The following is a 16,459-nucleotide window of genomic DNA, read 5'->3' on the forward strand; positions in this document are numbered from 1 at the left end:
CCAAATAAACCGAACAAGTATTTAATTGAATGACTGCACCTTATATCCTCCTTTCGCCATGCTCGGACGCCAAATCATTCGGCCAAAGGTGAGTTGGACCAAGCGACACGCCACTCATTGGGTCCAATGAGGGCTTACCACGTGGTAATAATTAACCGAACAGAAATTCCTATTAACACCATACATTAAAATACCCTGACAAGTCATGTATCATTCAAATATCCAAATAGAAATATATCCGAACAATAATATCTCATCATGATAAATAAAAATAAATTTTTAACCCACTTGGCAATAATTTCAAATAAGTATATACAGTATTTATTTTCAATAATTCATAATTTTTTCAAACAATAAAACAACACATAACCATTCACAAACACACCCATCACAACACATTAATAATGGTTACCTTGTGTCTTGAATGACAAGTTCCCCTTCACAACTCCTTTTTCACCACTATCTTTGTCAATATAATCTACATAATTATTTCACAATACTATATATTAATTTTACATTGAAATTAATAAATAACTCTAATTTAAAGAGTTAGAAAGTCTCATATCTAAAATTCATATTGACACTAATTTAAGTTTTATGCCTCATTTAATTTTCTAAATTCTTTTCTAAAATTCTCGTACCCTAATAAACTATTTTTAAGCCTCAACTCACTTCTAGTATCATAATTTCATCCATCTATATTCTAAAAATTCGTTCAAAAATACATTAAAAATTTTAAAATTATCCTGAGGCCTCAAATCACCTTTCTATAACTTCAAAAATACCTATTCATACTTAAATAACTATTTAATAATTAGAGGTTCATTCCTACATCTCAGATTCAACATAAATTCAACAATATAGATCTAGATTTTAACTCAAAAATTCTTAAACATGAGTTTCAACCTTAAGAAAATATTCTATAATATTTATTACATCCCTAAGAGCTTTAACGTATATTTTTAATCCATCATATCATTAGATTAACTATTCTATAGAAAAATCCTAATCAGAATATTTACTCTATCCTACAAAATAATCATATCACTAGAAATCTAATATTATTTAGAAAATAACTATAAAATTAATTTTGTACTTAAATAAATTTTTAAATACTAATTTAAACAGGAAAGTTGGAGCATACCTGAAGAAAAAGAAAATAATCCCCCCTTGCGAGAAGACGCTGAGCAACGTGAGAGGAAGAGAGAAAAATAATATAAAAGTAAAATTTTAGGTCCCACAATTAATATTAAAAAAATTATAGGTCTGAATTTAATTATTCAAACCTTTGGGTCATTACTTGCAATTTTCACAAATTGCACCTTGGGCCATTAGTTGCAATTTTCATAAATTGCAAAAACATTTCTTTTTTGCTTCCTTCTGCATCTCCTCGCCTGTGCCTCCTCATTTTATATGTGAGGAGGCACCTCACCTTCTCACATCTAATCGATGTGGGACTTTTATAGTGTCCTCGTTTTTTTTTTACTTTCTTTCTTTCTTTCTTTTTTTAACTCACACACACACATAATTTTTTTTATTTTAAATCTTAAAATTATATCTTAACAAAATATTTCTTATATAATTTTAAATCTAAGTTTTTAATTCATAATTAAATTTCTAACCATATTATTATTTCTGAATAATCTCAAATAATATAAATTTCTATTATTAACTTAAATTTCATAAAATTTTTTTATATCTAAAATTAGGATGTTACATTTCTCAAGTGGAGTTAAAAATAATTAAATTATAGACTAATAAAGGTTGATCCAATTGGTAAAAACTTTATTGACAACCAACTTGCAAGGTCATATGATCAAATTTTATTGTTGATATAAAGATCTTAATAGCGAATAATTTATAAGTATTTTATAAGCATTCTTTAAACTTGACAGCATGCTTTGACTTTGGTTATCTTTAAAATTCAACTCATCTAAACTTTTGAGTATCAAAAAAATAATTAAACTATTTTTCTTCATGTTAGGTGCCTTGTATATCTCATTAATATGATAACAAACTCTATTAATATAATAACATACTCCCTCCGTTCTTATGTATAAATTTTTTTTTTCTAAAAGCTTATTTTATTTCTAAATATAAGAGGTGCCAATAAATTTTTTTGAGTAATTAAACAATTTTATCTTTCTCTTGAAAAATGAAATAGATCATTAAATGTATGTTTTCCCTACCACTATCATAATATTAACTATGATATTATTAGGAATAAAATTAAAAAATTATTATTTTTTATGTGCATTTAATTAACTAACAAACTTATATTAATATATGAAATTTAATTAAAATCACTTTATATATAAAAATGGGGGGAGTAGTTTTAAAGGTACAGGGTTTTGGGGGAAAAAAAGTGAGGAGGTCATTTAAACGATTAAAGAAGAGAGGAATTATGTGCAATTAGATCAAAGTTTAGGGATATTTGCATATTTGATCCTTTATTTTATTTAATTTTTCCATTAATTTTTTTTTCGCTTTCCTCTCTTCTTGGCGTCCATGACGGCAGCTTCTGGCAGGGGGCGAGGAATACTGCAGACATCGTAAGATCCACCAGCAACCCCGTCATCAAAAGTCTTAATTTTGATTTGCTCCTTCCTTGGGCAGACCATTTTGATTTTTGATTTTAAATATATCCAAACAAAGCCTTGGGATAGACTACAGGAGGCTTTTTCTCAAGAAGAACCAGAAAATTGCTGCGAGGAAATGGCAGGAGCAGAAGGATTTGTTGAAGCGGATAATGCGGAGGCCATTATGATTAGAATTGAACACAAAACTCGGAAGATCGAAAGCTTACTCAAACAGTAATGGCTTCTTCCTCGTCTTTTGTTTCTCTGCTCTTTGTCAATTGAACCGTAACATATATCCTTATTCTCACGCAAATGTTTCATAATTTCTTATCTTTGATGCAAATTCAGGTACAAACCAGTGGAAGCACTTAAAACTGCTCTTGAAGGCGCTCATGCCATGACCCGAGATGAACGTTGCAAGGTTTTCCTCCAACACCCCCCCCCCAAAAAAAAAAAGAGTCATGTCAATTTTTTCAAACTTCAAAAATTTAATGTTCATTGGGGTTCATAAAGACGAATATAAACCAACATTCTTGTGTGAATTTGCCATACTGCTATCTCTAAGCTAACCTCAATAGGCAAAAGAGACCTGATCAATTTTCATTCAGAGCTAAGCTATATTGTAATGGAACATCTTATTCTTGAATGATTGAACGATAAGTGTCTAAAGTTTTAAAATTTGATTTGCTTGCTTTCCTGAATTTTGACTCGGCTAAGTCCATTCGATTTTAGAATTTCATATGGTATTGAGGACGATAATAAGTAGACAAATTAACACGCCCTAGATTCCTTCTGTATCGTTTGAACTATTTATTTTGCTGATCAACGTGTGCTCCTAATCCTGAAACTTCTTTTTATATGATGCTGTTGAATTTGCAGTCTGCACATTGGATTGTGGTACATAGAGCTTTAATGGCTATAAAAGATGTGGATGGGATGCTTTCTTCTTTGGACCCTGAGTACTATGACATCCTAATGAAGTAAGTGATAGAGTGATTTGTTTACATCTTTGTATATATGAATTTTGAGTTCAATATCTTTATGTTGGAATAATGAATTATTTGGACAATTTTAACATTCTGCAATTACTAGTCAACAATTATTTTAGTTTGGTTCCCGCAGAATTTTCCATCTGTGTATCTTTGCTTTTCTTTTCATAATCTGCAGTGTGCATTTGAATTTTTAATTGAGAAAAATAGCTTAAGAATGCATGACAGTGAATTGCTACAGCAATATTTGAATCTTATGCATTTTCCCTGCAAAAGGAAAATAAAAGGTATGATGGTACATACCATGCTGCTTCGCTGAAGTTGAACCTCCCTCGGTTACCTGTGCTACACCAAAACAGTAGCAGCTGGAAATCATAATACATATAATGAGTTAGTATAATCTTACAGAAACATGCTGGCATAATTGCATCATGATAACAGTCCACAGGGTGATTATATGGGTACAGTCTTGAATGATAAATTGAACGATTTAGAGAAAAAGTTGAAAAGAACCTGAAAAATGAACTTTGAATCAATATAGCATCAATATATATGAGTTTGTAATAAGCTGTAGTATTCAAGAGCCATGAATATCATGACTCATTCTCAAACCATACGCATTTTATGAGAAAACATGTCTAGTTATGTGCATACCAATGACATGAACCAACATAATAGATTGAACATGAGAGTTAAGGGCAAAGTACTTAAACCACAAGTTATTATTATTATTATTATTTTTTTTTATGAAAACTTAAACCACAAGTTATGAAAAGGTACTCTAAGTGCTATATTTTAGGAGGCTGATGTAACTCTTATGGCCATAATTCTAGTGTTACTTACATACCAGAACTGAGTTGATTCCCTTACAGGATTGCAATTGGGAATTTAGAGCCCAGATGATTACTGATAGCAGCAGACACGGAAAAGAGAATAGCAAATGAAAATACCCTCTGGCTTTTAATAGGCTAGAGACTTTCTTACACACACTCTTCCTTCCTGCATAACGCTTATACCTCTCATTATATACCCCTCAAAGGCCTTCTCACTCTCCTCCCATCCTTGTTAGTTATTCTAATTTTGTCCTATTCCCTTCTCTGTCTCATCACGAGCTATTTGGGGACTAGCTTTTGTGGGCTAGCCCACTTTTATTCTTTCTCCTGTCATGTTCTCCATGTAAGAGTGGGCCCATCAAAGATGCTACCTTACCAATAAAAACAGCTGGTCCATTTACTGGAGGTAAGATAAAACATGGGGACAAATGTGTCGAAGCTTGCCTTCCTTGCACTTTTAATTTGACACCATATTTTATGGCAATGGTCGTGGCATCCATATTGGCCACCATGGAACCAGTAAGGCTGCCACACCTTGGGGGCTATATACCTGGGAGGCCTGAAGCTGCCATGCCATTCCACCATGGTGATCGGCATTTTGACATTGCCTTGAAGGTGCAAATTCAATGCAATCCCTAGTTAGAATCTTATAATTTGCAAATGATTCTTCTGAAAAGCTTATGGATACTGCTACATATTTCTTGGATTAGGGTGATGTCGAAAAGCTGCAAATATATGCATAAATATAATTCCTATATATTTTTGTGAAATATTTTAACTTACAGATTATAGATAAAGGAATTTGTAAAGAGTAAATACCATCTACACTTGAAGTTCGGCCTAGAACCAATTGCCCCTTTGTGATTTGAAGTGTGTTGCTCACTTTTGGTTTGCCTAATCATTTATGTCTCAATCACCTAGTGTCATTTTGTTTCCATACTCTGACAAAGTTAATAAGGTCAATGTTAAAAGTTATGAAATGTTTTTGTTAAACATTTTCATTGTTCTGATGTTATTGTTTGGATTAAGAGGTCAATTTCATCTTTTAGTGGATTTGTTGATATAGCTATTTGGCTAGGTTAGATTTGAGTATTTTCAGGCTCAATTGAGGGTAGCTTATGAAGCATTGATATTTCAAATTGCCTCTCGTATCTGTACGAGTATCATGTATGATACCAATACTTATCAATACTTCTTCAATATGTATCTATAAAGTATTGACATATTATTTTTAATTTTTTAAAAAAATTAATTTTTGATACATATATGATACTTCTAGATTATCAGTTGATACTTTAAAACCGATAATTCACATCTAATTTTAAGAAACTAAATTTTGTTAAATATTGTGATGTTAATCTTTTTTATTCTTAATTTATTTTTGTAATTTGCTTTTAAAGACAGATTAGATTTTTCTCAAAGAATAAATTCTAGGTATAATAAAAAGATAAAAATTATAATTTTTTTTAATTATAAAAATGTAGGAATATAATTTTTTAGCATATAATCTCCAAGTAGGGAACTATTAGCAAAGACTAGGCAGTAAGCAATTAGCTATAAATAGAATGAAAATATAATTAATGATTATACTTTGCTTTGTATTACTATGGAGGACTATATATATATATATGATATATGAATTTTTTTTAATTGAAATTATATTTTAAATGTTCATGTGACACGCACGCACGCACGCATGCACGTATCGAAAACATGTCGTATTTTATATTTTTAAAGATAAAAGTATTGACGTATCAGATATGTATCGTATTCTATACATGTCTCAATATTTGTATATTGTAGGAGGTAGCTCTCCTGAAGGCGTTTTTCTGCATTCACGCATATTTGAACTCGAGATCTCGTGTTTAAGCAGTCATAGCTTCTTCTACCAGCACTGTTGCCAGTTGATATCTTTTAGTGGATTTTAGTTTGATACTTGTGAAGGATTCTTGCTTCCAGCTAGCAAAGTGGTTTTTTCTGCCCGTTATTAATTTTGAATTGATTGCAATACAACTTTCTTATACTTTATTTGCCATTGATTAGTAGTCATGGAGAGTATGCTTAAAGATCTTAGGGTTTTGAAATAAGTTAATTGCATCCTATTTCGGTGCTTTATTGGGGGAGTAGTGATTCTAAAATCAGCAAATTTCTTTTTCATGTCAGAATCCTTGGGGCCTAAACAGTGATCCTATGCACCCAAGAATCATATACGATAGAAACCTTATGATTTATGCCAAGTACATAATGCTTGAAGAAGACTATTGTGGTCCTTGGATAAGGCTTGCCTGATTCAACAAAACTTCCATAACTGTAGCTTTGCATTGTATTTATATTCTTGCAATACTTCCCCTGAATATCCTTTTGGTGTTCTAGAAAAAGAAAAAATGACATTCGCAGACCCATAACTTGTATTAATGACTTATAAGGACCTTAAAAAAGGAAAGTTCCTCTCAATGAGCGTAAAAATAAGTTACCTTTGGTGGTTTGTAAAATTATCGTTCATGCTCCTTAAAAATTACATACCTGATGTTCCAAATGTAGTACTACGAGGACATTTTCATTCAAAGTTGTTTACAAATTTAGAAGATTCTTATAATATCTAGAAGATCAAGTAGTTTATTTAGAAAGCATGAATAATAACTTTAGAAAATATGGTTGGTAATTCATCTCTGGGGTTTTCGAGGGGAATTTAATTTTAATGCCCTTTAATACGAGTTAGGGGTCCGTGACAGTCCTCTTTTCCTTGAAAAATGTGGAAACCTGAAACTGAGATGTCATTGGAGTCTCATAAACTGATACTGGGCACAAAAGGACGAGTGGCAAGAAATAACAAATGCAACATGGCCATGTGGTCTGGGCTCCGGGGCAAGTAACTGAGGTGTTTTTTGGTTTCCAACATTTTTCAAACTTATTTTGGCCCTCAAACTGCGTTTTGGGCTTCCAAAACACTCATCCAAACATACCATGAGACCTGTTCTGCTTAGAATTTAGAATGGGTAAGTTGCATGCAGCATGAAAGTGCTTGCCATACTTGTGTTTGTATTATGTGCCACTTTTTGAATATAAATGGTTCTATAAAGCATGGGAACACCTACATTCAAGAATGTCGCATTTTGGATTTTCTCTTAAGTTGCTTGTTCATTGCCTGCACTGTTTAAAATAGGTACTTGTACAAAGGTCTGGCGACGGGAGATCGACCAACATGCGACCAGTGTCTTCGGATTCATGAAAAATTGACTGAGAAGGCAGGATTCGGTTGCATACTGCGATACCTAGCTGATACTGTGAATACAGTTTGATTCCCTTACTTTTTTGGTAACTTTCTTCAAAGTTCACTGTTGTTTTTAGTTTAGAGTCCTCTTGTATGTCCTTTACTTTATAATTCTTCTTATCCTATCATGATATTCACAGTTGAAAATGAGATGATTTTAAACCCTTCCGAGGCACCCCCATTTGCTTTCACTTTTTTTTGTTCTCCCAGCATAGTTTTGGCACATTAAGGGTGTGTTTGGTTTGAGGGAAGGGAGGGGTTTAATGGAGGGGAGGGGAGGGGTTTGATGTTACCTTGTTTGGTTTAGAAAGGGGGAAAATAATTATATATGGACAATTTTACCCTCATTTTATTAGTGTTGAGATAATGGAGAAGTGTATATGCATTTTTTGAACTTATCGCGGAAGGCAGATTGATCATGGTGTGAAAAATTTTACCCCTCTCCTCCTAATCCCCTTAATTTGGAAGGGAGGATTTAGAGGGGAGGGGAGATTTAGGCTTTGTTTGTTTCGAGGGAAAGGGAGGGGAGGGGAGGGAGGGGGGATCCCCCAATTTGGGGGGGAGGGGAAGATTTTGGAAGGGAGGGGAGGGGAACCCCTCCAACCAAACGATGACTTGAAAAAAAAAAAAAATCTCCTCTCCCCTCTATTCTAATTTTTCAAACCAAACAAAGCGGGGAGGCAAAATCCCTCCCCTTCCCTCCAACCAAAAACCCTCTAAATCTTTGCAATGATGTGTAGAAAAGAAATTGATATTTATATCCCTATGTAGAAAAGCAAGTTAGGTGTTTGGTTTTAGCGTTTGGAATTTTGAAAGTCCTTTTGTGGATCTCATTTCTACTCAGCTTGTTTGATTCCATTGTTCTTCAAAACGCTATTTTCAGAAGTCCATCAAGAGGACTTGAAAAGTGCATTCTCCCAACATAACAAATACCTGCTTTTATATTTGAAAGTGGGAGTCAAGACGTGAACTAGGAGTTAAAAAATTTAACCTACTTTTTCTCCCATGTTGTGGTTTTGATTATGATGAAGATAATGCTGAGTATGTATATTCATCTTCAATTCTAAATATAGCCTATTTAAAAGAGATCAATAATATGCATGATTCAATTAAAGATTACATTGTAGACAGAACAATTAGTCACGTTAAATTTCCTTTATAACATTTAGAGTTATTTATATAATATTTTGTTCAACATATCAAACTTTACATTATATACAATTTTTATTATATGTGTGGTGTGTTATTCAACATGTAATTTTTTTTTCACATTTTTATCATATAAAATTATTTGCCATATTAAATTTTATATTATTTATATATTTTCTTCAATAAATGAAGTTTTATATATAGCAAAAATTGAATACCATAAAATTTATATTCTCTTTAGTAATTATACATTTAAAAGTATTTTTTGATTATATATCTTTTAAACTATTTAAATACAAATCTCATTATAATGACTAATTTTTATCAAGGTGATTCTTGACACATGAGTTTTTGACAATGAATTTTTAATAAATTGAAAATCAAATGCATTTTTTAAATGAACCCTAGTTAAAAGGGTTTTTGAAATGACAAAAGCCCTATCCAAAAACACACTACAAAACCTTTGCATAAACACTAGAGCTACAATTGTAGTTCAAAAAGCAAGCTGGACTAAAGCATGTTTTTTTTTTCTTTTGTTTTTCTTTTGGCCAAATGGATATTTCAATGTAACAATTGAAAACACATAAGTCATGTTTGATTATTAGAATGAAATGAAATGGATTGAAAAAATAAAAATAAAAATGAGATAATCAAAAGGAATGGTGATCCATATTCATAAAGGAAGGAAGTAATTTAGTTTACGAGGTTGAGAATTATGATTTATAAAATTTTTGAAATGTATAATGATTCTCACATTTATAATATATATTAATGAGTTTTATTATATTTATTATAAAAAAAGATGATTTAATTTATTTTTATATTATTTTTTCAGTTCATTTTATTTCATTTTATTTCTTTTTAACAACCAAACATGACCTCAGGTCAAAACATCGTCTGAAAAAACAGGAATACAGCCAAACAAAAACAGCAACAAAAGCACACGAAAAGAAAATAACGCGAGTAGAGCAGAAAAGGGAGCAAATCAGGCCACGCTAACTCTATCACCCAAGTTCTGGATCGATTCCTCAATCCTTATGCATGTTGGCTTCCATGACATCCACAGCTAATGTATTCGACGAAGAAAGTGTCGGTGTATTCACCCATCTAAAAGGACACACATCCTTACAAGTATTGACAGCCAATAGTAGAGCCAAAACCTGGAGCCAAGAGTGCTAGATAATTTAATTGAAAGATTATTAATTTATCTAAAAACATTAATTTAATAATTAAAAATAATAATTACACAATGACTAAAATTATAATAACATAAGCAAATCATCATTTTTATTTTTAAAAAATTATATTGAACGAGTTGATAGATTTTTTTATATAAATATGCTATTCATATTTTATCCGGATCATTAAAATATTATAAATATAACAAGTTTTTTGGTCCAAATATTTTTTATTTCATTTTGAGGTTGCAAAATATCAAGGGTAGGGATGTAAAATTGTAAATTTTACATATTTTGTTTATAATTTTTTTCAAAGTGAGAAAGTGCATTTGCTTACCTTCACCTGCAGCCAGCAGCCAAGTGATGAGCCTTCTTAAACAAAAGAAATAGAAAAATTAACTTTGGAACTCAAGAAGTCCAGTATGTCAAGAATCACACTAGAACAAAACCAATTGCTAAGATTAGAGCGGCAATTATTCACACTGTTGACTAAATTAGAGCAATCATTCTTGAATATTATTTTATCGTTGCCTAAATCCACGGCTAACATCATTGCCTTTTTTTAAAAGCCATTGCTTCAGTCATAAAGGCTGAAACAGATTTGATTTTCTCAACAAAAGCCCACTAAAATTCACCAAGATCATTTCTACAAAGAGTACCAATTGCTTCAACTTTAGTCTTTGGCTTAAAAGCACCATCATATTTATATTTGAGTTAACCTGCTAGTGGAAATTTCCAGGTACAAGTCTCAAGCTGTTGCTGGTTTGCCTCTTCATGGTTCCCATTCATCATACAAGTTGCCTAGTACTCTTGGATTTCACTCTTTGCATTGATAATCACTGCTAAAGGTTCTAACTTTTCATGATTAATAAATAATCATTCCCACCCTTCCATATTAACCAAAGCAACCAGCACTTGTGCTATAACTAAATCAGAAAACGAACTATTAGAGTTAGTAATGTAAACCTACCAATCCTTGAAGCTTGTAATTTTGCATGGGTCAACTTTGAAAGAAAGTTCACTACCAAACCATACATAACATACCTCGTCCAAGATCAGACAAAGAACAAATGCTCAATCGTTTTCAAGCTTCCTTCACAAATGGGGCTTGAATCCGTGTTGTAAAGGCTTCATGTGTTGCAGTAGCGTTTGAGAGAATGAGCCAAATAAAATGCTGAATTGAATTGGTAGTGTCTGAACAGCCAATGTATATCTTCTTCCAAATATCAACTGGATTTGTAATTGAAGTGCTTGATGTAGGAATTATCATAGCATCCTACCTTAATGCCTTGGCAAAGCCCTATGTATTACAGAATATTTCCCATTTTTTGCTGGTAACCAAATGATTCTGTCATCTCTGTCTCAGCTTGATAAAGGAATTGTTTTAATGGCTTAGTGTATTCTTCGCTAACGCGTTAAAGCATGGTGGACTGTCGAACACTGCCTTTGATTTTCCTTCTCCATAAACTTGCATTGTCATCATATGCTATTTGAAGCACTCAAATGCAGAACCCTTAACGTTTCTTAGTGCATGTTTGCATATGAAAAAAAGATTTCTACAAAGGAAATGAGAACTTCATCTATCTTATATCCTTTCTAGATATATTTTTGTAACACCCCCAATTTCTAGATCACATTTTTCCAAAAATAATTTATAAAATAATCATGGCATGCATGGATTTTGAAGTAAAATTTATTGGGGCCTTGGGCTTTCCAAACTTATGGACAGCATTTGAGGTATGGCTCTCCTGAAGGTTCCTGCCAACGAAATCAGAGCTTTCTGCTACCTCCATTCCCCTCTTCTCTCGTCCTTTTCCTTGCCTGTGGGTTGACAATGGGTTATGAAGCCTGTTTTCTCTACCCTATATCGCTTGTGTGCCTAACAAGGTTGTGGAGCGCAGTGGAATTTTTCACATTGCAAAGCATGGGACTTGAGCCCACCATCAGAAATAGTATATTGATAAGGGGTTTTTACAAACCCTTGGGTCTCCAACCTTATTGGTTAGCTTTTGTGGCACAACTCTTCAAAGACTGTCTTTTTATAGTTCAAATTTAATAATTTTATTTTTATTTTTTATTTATATTTTTAAATTAAAAAATGTATAAAAATTTTAAAATTTTTTTAATAAATATAATTATTAATCTGACAGTTTATATTTAATATAAATGGTCTAAAAAATTTAACCTTTACTACTTTCGTTTTAAGTACATACTACACACAACAAGCACACATGTGGAGAAAGAGAGGCAAGAAAAATGCCACATGGCAGGGACCTTATTTATGCAACAACTTGTTTAATTTTACCTATTTTGTAACAACTTATTTAATTTATATGTGTGTCAAAACTTAATAATAAAATAGCACATTCATCCTGAGGACAACACATTTAGAATAAAATAAAGTATCTATTTTAAATAAATGTTTATTTGTCTTTTCAACCTTCTCTACTTGCCCTTTTAGTAATAGAGTATCAGTAACTATATGTTACACACCAACACCCAAGTGGAGAGAGAGGCAAGCAAAACGCTACACGACAAGGACCCTATTTATTTAACAACTTATTTTATTTTAAATGTGTTGTCCCCGGATAAGTATGCCAGAATTACATACTTGCATTCTACCTTTGATTAATATGAGGAAAATTTTGAAATTAAATTTAAAAATAATTTTATTATTAAGGTTACCCCTGGAGAAGAAATTTATCCCCCAACAAATATTATTAGATCTATCACTTGTTGCTATTACAAATTAAAATATAATTAATAGCTTCTCATTTGTTATGTGTTCCTCTATAATAAAAATATAAAAATTTTAAAATTAAAAAAAATAATAAAATTTTTTAAATTATATAAATGACAATTTAATTTCTCAAAATGTCATAATATAAATGAAATCTTTAAGAACCTTTTTGTTAATAATTTTTTTAGAAAAAAATGATTTTACCTTTACTAAAAATAACAGGACCTAATCACAATTTTTATTTTATAAATTGCAAGAGTTGAATAAAAAATCACAACTTATCAAGTGTACTTTTTGTTATTAAAAAACAAGCTTCAATTACAACTTTTATTTAAGGAATAACAAATTTTATTTTGTAAACTATAAAAGTTGAATAAAAAATTACAATTTATCAAGTATAATTTCTATTATTAAAAAACTAGTTTTTAAAATAACAAATTTCATTCACAACTTTTGTTTAAAAAACCACAACTTTTCTTTAAAAAAATCACAAGAATTGAACAAAAAATTATAATTTATCAATAAAGATATAATGATCTTTTTTCTAAAGAAATTATTAACAACAAGAAGTCTCTAGAGACTTTATTAATATTATGACATTTTAAGAGATCAAATTGTCATATACATAATTCGGAGGGATTTTATTATCATTTTTCCTTTAAAATTTCTCACCCCTTGAAAATTAAAATAAATTGGCTTTAATCTCTTTTAAAATATGATGGCCCATTCATCACCCTAGAAAAAAAAATAAAATTGTACTATAATAAACCATATAAATAATATTTATAGCCCAAATTTAAAAAATAAATATACTATAATTAGCCAAAAACATCAACTTATTTTTCTTCCACACAACTTGCCAACACATGAATTGAATTCGATTGCCCAGTTTGTATTGCAATCTCCAACCCTTCCACATTTACCTTTGCCATTACATAATGATCCATCAACATCTAAATGCATTTCACCTCCTCCTGGTAAATTGCTACCAATTTCAAAAGCCCTAAAGGCCAGAATAATATCACTGTTTACTTGAACCCATGAGAGAGGAAACGGTAGAGTTTGTCCCCATGCCATGTTTGAATAAGAAGCATCGGTTTGACTGAAGTGAAAGACATGAATGACTAGACTTTGATTTGATGATTCCCTAATCGCCCGCGAGCCTTAATCTTCACTTCAACCCCTCACTTGCGGCTTCTCCATTTCACAACTTCAAACTCCTCCTTGCTGTGTTTAATTTAAAATATGAAATCATTAATAATTAATATCACAGTGACATGATCTATCAAGTCCTTGTTGTTGGTGTTATTTTTGGAAAAATAGATAAACTGGTGGTAGTTGAGAAACATGGATGGGTAATAAATCGGCAACACGAACATGAAATTAATAAAAGTCAAAGTAATTTAAAGACCTGTTCTGTAATAAATTTGATTTCATCATCATAAAATTCATGGAGTTCCTTGGATGTGAAGAGTACAGAAACAATTCGTTGGGAAAATAACAACAACAACAAACAATGATTAAAAAACCGAATTGAACTTGGTGGTTGAACTGGCCGGACCATCAATCAATCAAGTTAACAATTTGATTAAGTTGAAAAAAACTATTTGGAGAGTTGGGTCGGATTGGGCCGCTTTAAACTGACGATTGCATTGGGAACCAGAATCAAGCTGGGAACTGGATTCGGCTTTCAAAAATGCCCCTTTTTTATTTTTGTCAATTTTTTTAAAATGACCAATTTTTTTAATTATTGATATTATATTATATCATGTGGCTTATTAAGGGTTTCATTTTTGAAGTTAAGTAGCAATTTCATATTTATTCTTATATTAAATTCTTATATACATATATAATTTTTTATTTAATTATTATATCATCAGCTCGACCATTGGTCCAACTTGGTTCGATCATACAAATCGTGAACCGCTAGCATTTTCGGTTCAATGTCCAGTCCAATTCTAAAACATTAAATAATAATAAACATTGTAAAGCCAAAACAAGTATTCAATATTACAGAAAAGGGGATAGTTGATGCCCTATAATTAACACTTATTTGAAAAAAATGACAAATTAAAAAGGCGAAGAATACTTGACGGTTGTTATAAAACAAGCATCAAATATTAAAACACATACTTGATGGTTATTTTATAATAACCATAAAATAGATATGAAATTTACATGTCGGTCTGGGATAAACAAACGTCAAATTAATAATTAAAAAAAAATAAAATTATACATATATTTGACGCTTTTTTGAAATAAGCTCAAGTATGTCTAGCATATACTTGACAGTTATTTCAAAACAAGTATCAAGTATTACATACTTGATAGTTATTTTGAAATAACCATCAAGTATTCTCATTTAAATTTTCATCAAGAATCATTTTCACTCTCTATTTCTACAAATTGTTCATCTTTGAAAACAGATCCAAAGCCATCGAAACCAATTTTATATGATTTTATTAAAATTGGGCTTCTTATTAATGTTGTTATTATTGTTGCTAGATCGTATATAGTCTCATTATGGATAACTTAATTTTTCTAAAGGCATAAAGTCTTGGTAATACTCATTTTAAGTTGTTATATATACTATCAACTTTTTTAAAATTATTCTTGAATATAACTTTATATGATTGTTGTTGTGGATGCTACTGTTATTGTCATTAGACTAATAAAGAGAGGGGATAAAGCCTAGGAAACTTTTCTTTTAAAGTCGTTATGCTGCTAAAATTATTTCAATGGCTAGCATTAAAATGTAATTATTAGTTTTAAACAAGATTAAAGAGGGAATGTGCAAACATGTGGTTAGTGACTTATTAACTGATTGATCTTTGTATCCAACTCTCCCACTATCTAAGAGTAGTCAAAGAAACTAATCATATTCGTTCTTAATCTTTCTAGGAATTATGGATAAGGAATGGATGTCTGCTAATCGTTTATCTAAGGAATATTAGGATGGGGTGGTGGATTTCGTTAAGCTTGCAGTAAGCATGTGGAGGACCTTACTAGGATTATTTCTGTATATTTAAAGTGCGGTTTGTGAAGTGAGTTAGTCCAGATACTTGTGAAGAACACTTAATGATTAATGGGATGGATCAAAGTTACAAGTGTTGGACAATGCATAGTGAGAAAGGGATGATATTGGTTGTAGCTAGAAGCATAGTGAAAGCTATGCATCATCCCTGATGATTTTGACATATATACACTTGAGAAAAATTGTCTTCAACAGATGGCCAAAGTAGTTGAAGAGGACCCGAGGATTGTCCGAAATGTTTGAGAAGTTGAAAGGTGATGTGAAGACACTGTTGTATGCTGGTTATAGGTGCATTAAAGTGTAAGCAATGTTAAAATTGTACAACATGAAGGCAAAACATGGATGGAGTAATGCGAGCTTCACTGAGTTGCTTGGGTTATTTGAAAGTAGAATTACTTCCAAAGGAAAATGAGCTTCCTCGTCGAACATATAAGGTAAAACAAGTACTGCGATCAATTGGCATGAGTTATGAAAAGATACATGCGTGCCCTAATGATTGCCTTTTATTTTAAAATGAATATGTGTCGTTAACCGAGTATCCAAACTGTAATGCCTCATACTACAAGCAGAATGGATCAAGTCTCGTGAAGGCATTATGATATTTTCCAATCGTGCCTAGATTTAGACGCATGTATAGTATGTAGAAGTTGCAAAAAGCTAACATGGCATGCGGATGAAAGGATAAA

The 16,459-nt window shown here is 31.4% G+C and overlaps 1 protein-coding gene across 1 annotated transcript; it reads left to right on the top strand.

The window, feature by feature from the left end:
• The first annotated feature begins 2,504 nt into the window (after nucleotides 1–2,504).
• Nucleotides 2,505–7,847, top strand: LOC129297890 (actin-related protein 2/3 complex subunit 5A-like). The gene is made up of 4 exons (XM_054936231.1): nucleotides 2,505–2,813; nucleotides 2,928–3,000; nucleotides 3,459–3,559; nucleotides 7,565–7,847. Exons 1-4 carry the CDS (start codon nucleotides 2,716–2,718, stop codon nucleotides 7,698–7,700), a joined length of 408 nt encoding a protein of 135 aa, XP_054792206.1. The 5' UTR covers nucleotides 2,505–2,715; the 3' UTR covers nucleotides 7,701–7,847.
• Nucleotides 7,848–16,459: the final 8,612 nt, after the last annotated feature.

Source organism: Prosopis cineraria, unplaced genomic scaffold (assembly GCF_029017545.1).
Source record: "Prosopis cineraria cultivar Desert tree isolate PC_DT_omini unplaced genomic scaffold, ASM2901754v1 PC645, whole genome shotgun sequence".
NCBI classification, from domain to species: domain Eukaryota; kingdom Viridiplantae; phylum Streptophyta; class Magnoliopsida; order Fabales; family Fabaceae; genus Prosopis; species Prosopis cineraria.

Coding starts and splice junctions, on each gene's coding strand:
- LOC129297890 (XM_054936231.1), top strand. CDS start 2,716: ATGGCAGGAGCAGAAGGATTTGTTGAAGCGGATAATGCGGAGGCCATT. Junction 2,814..2,927: donor ATCGAAAGCTTACTCAAACA/GTAATGGCTTCT, acceptor ATGCAAATTCAG/GTACAAACCAGTGGAAGCAC. Junction 3,560..7,564: donor TACTATGACATCCTAATGAA/GTAAGTGATAGA, acceptor TGTTTAAAATAG/GTACTTGTACAAAGGTCTGG.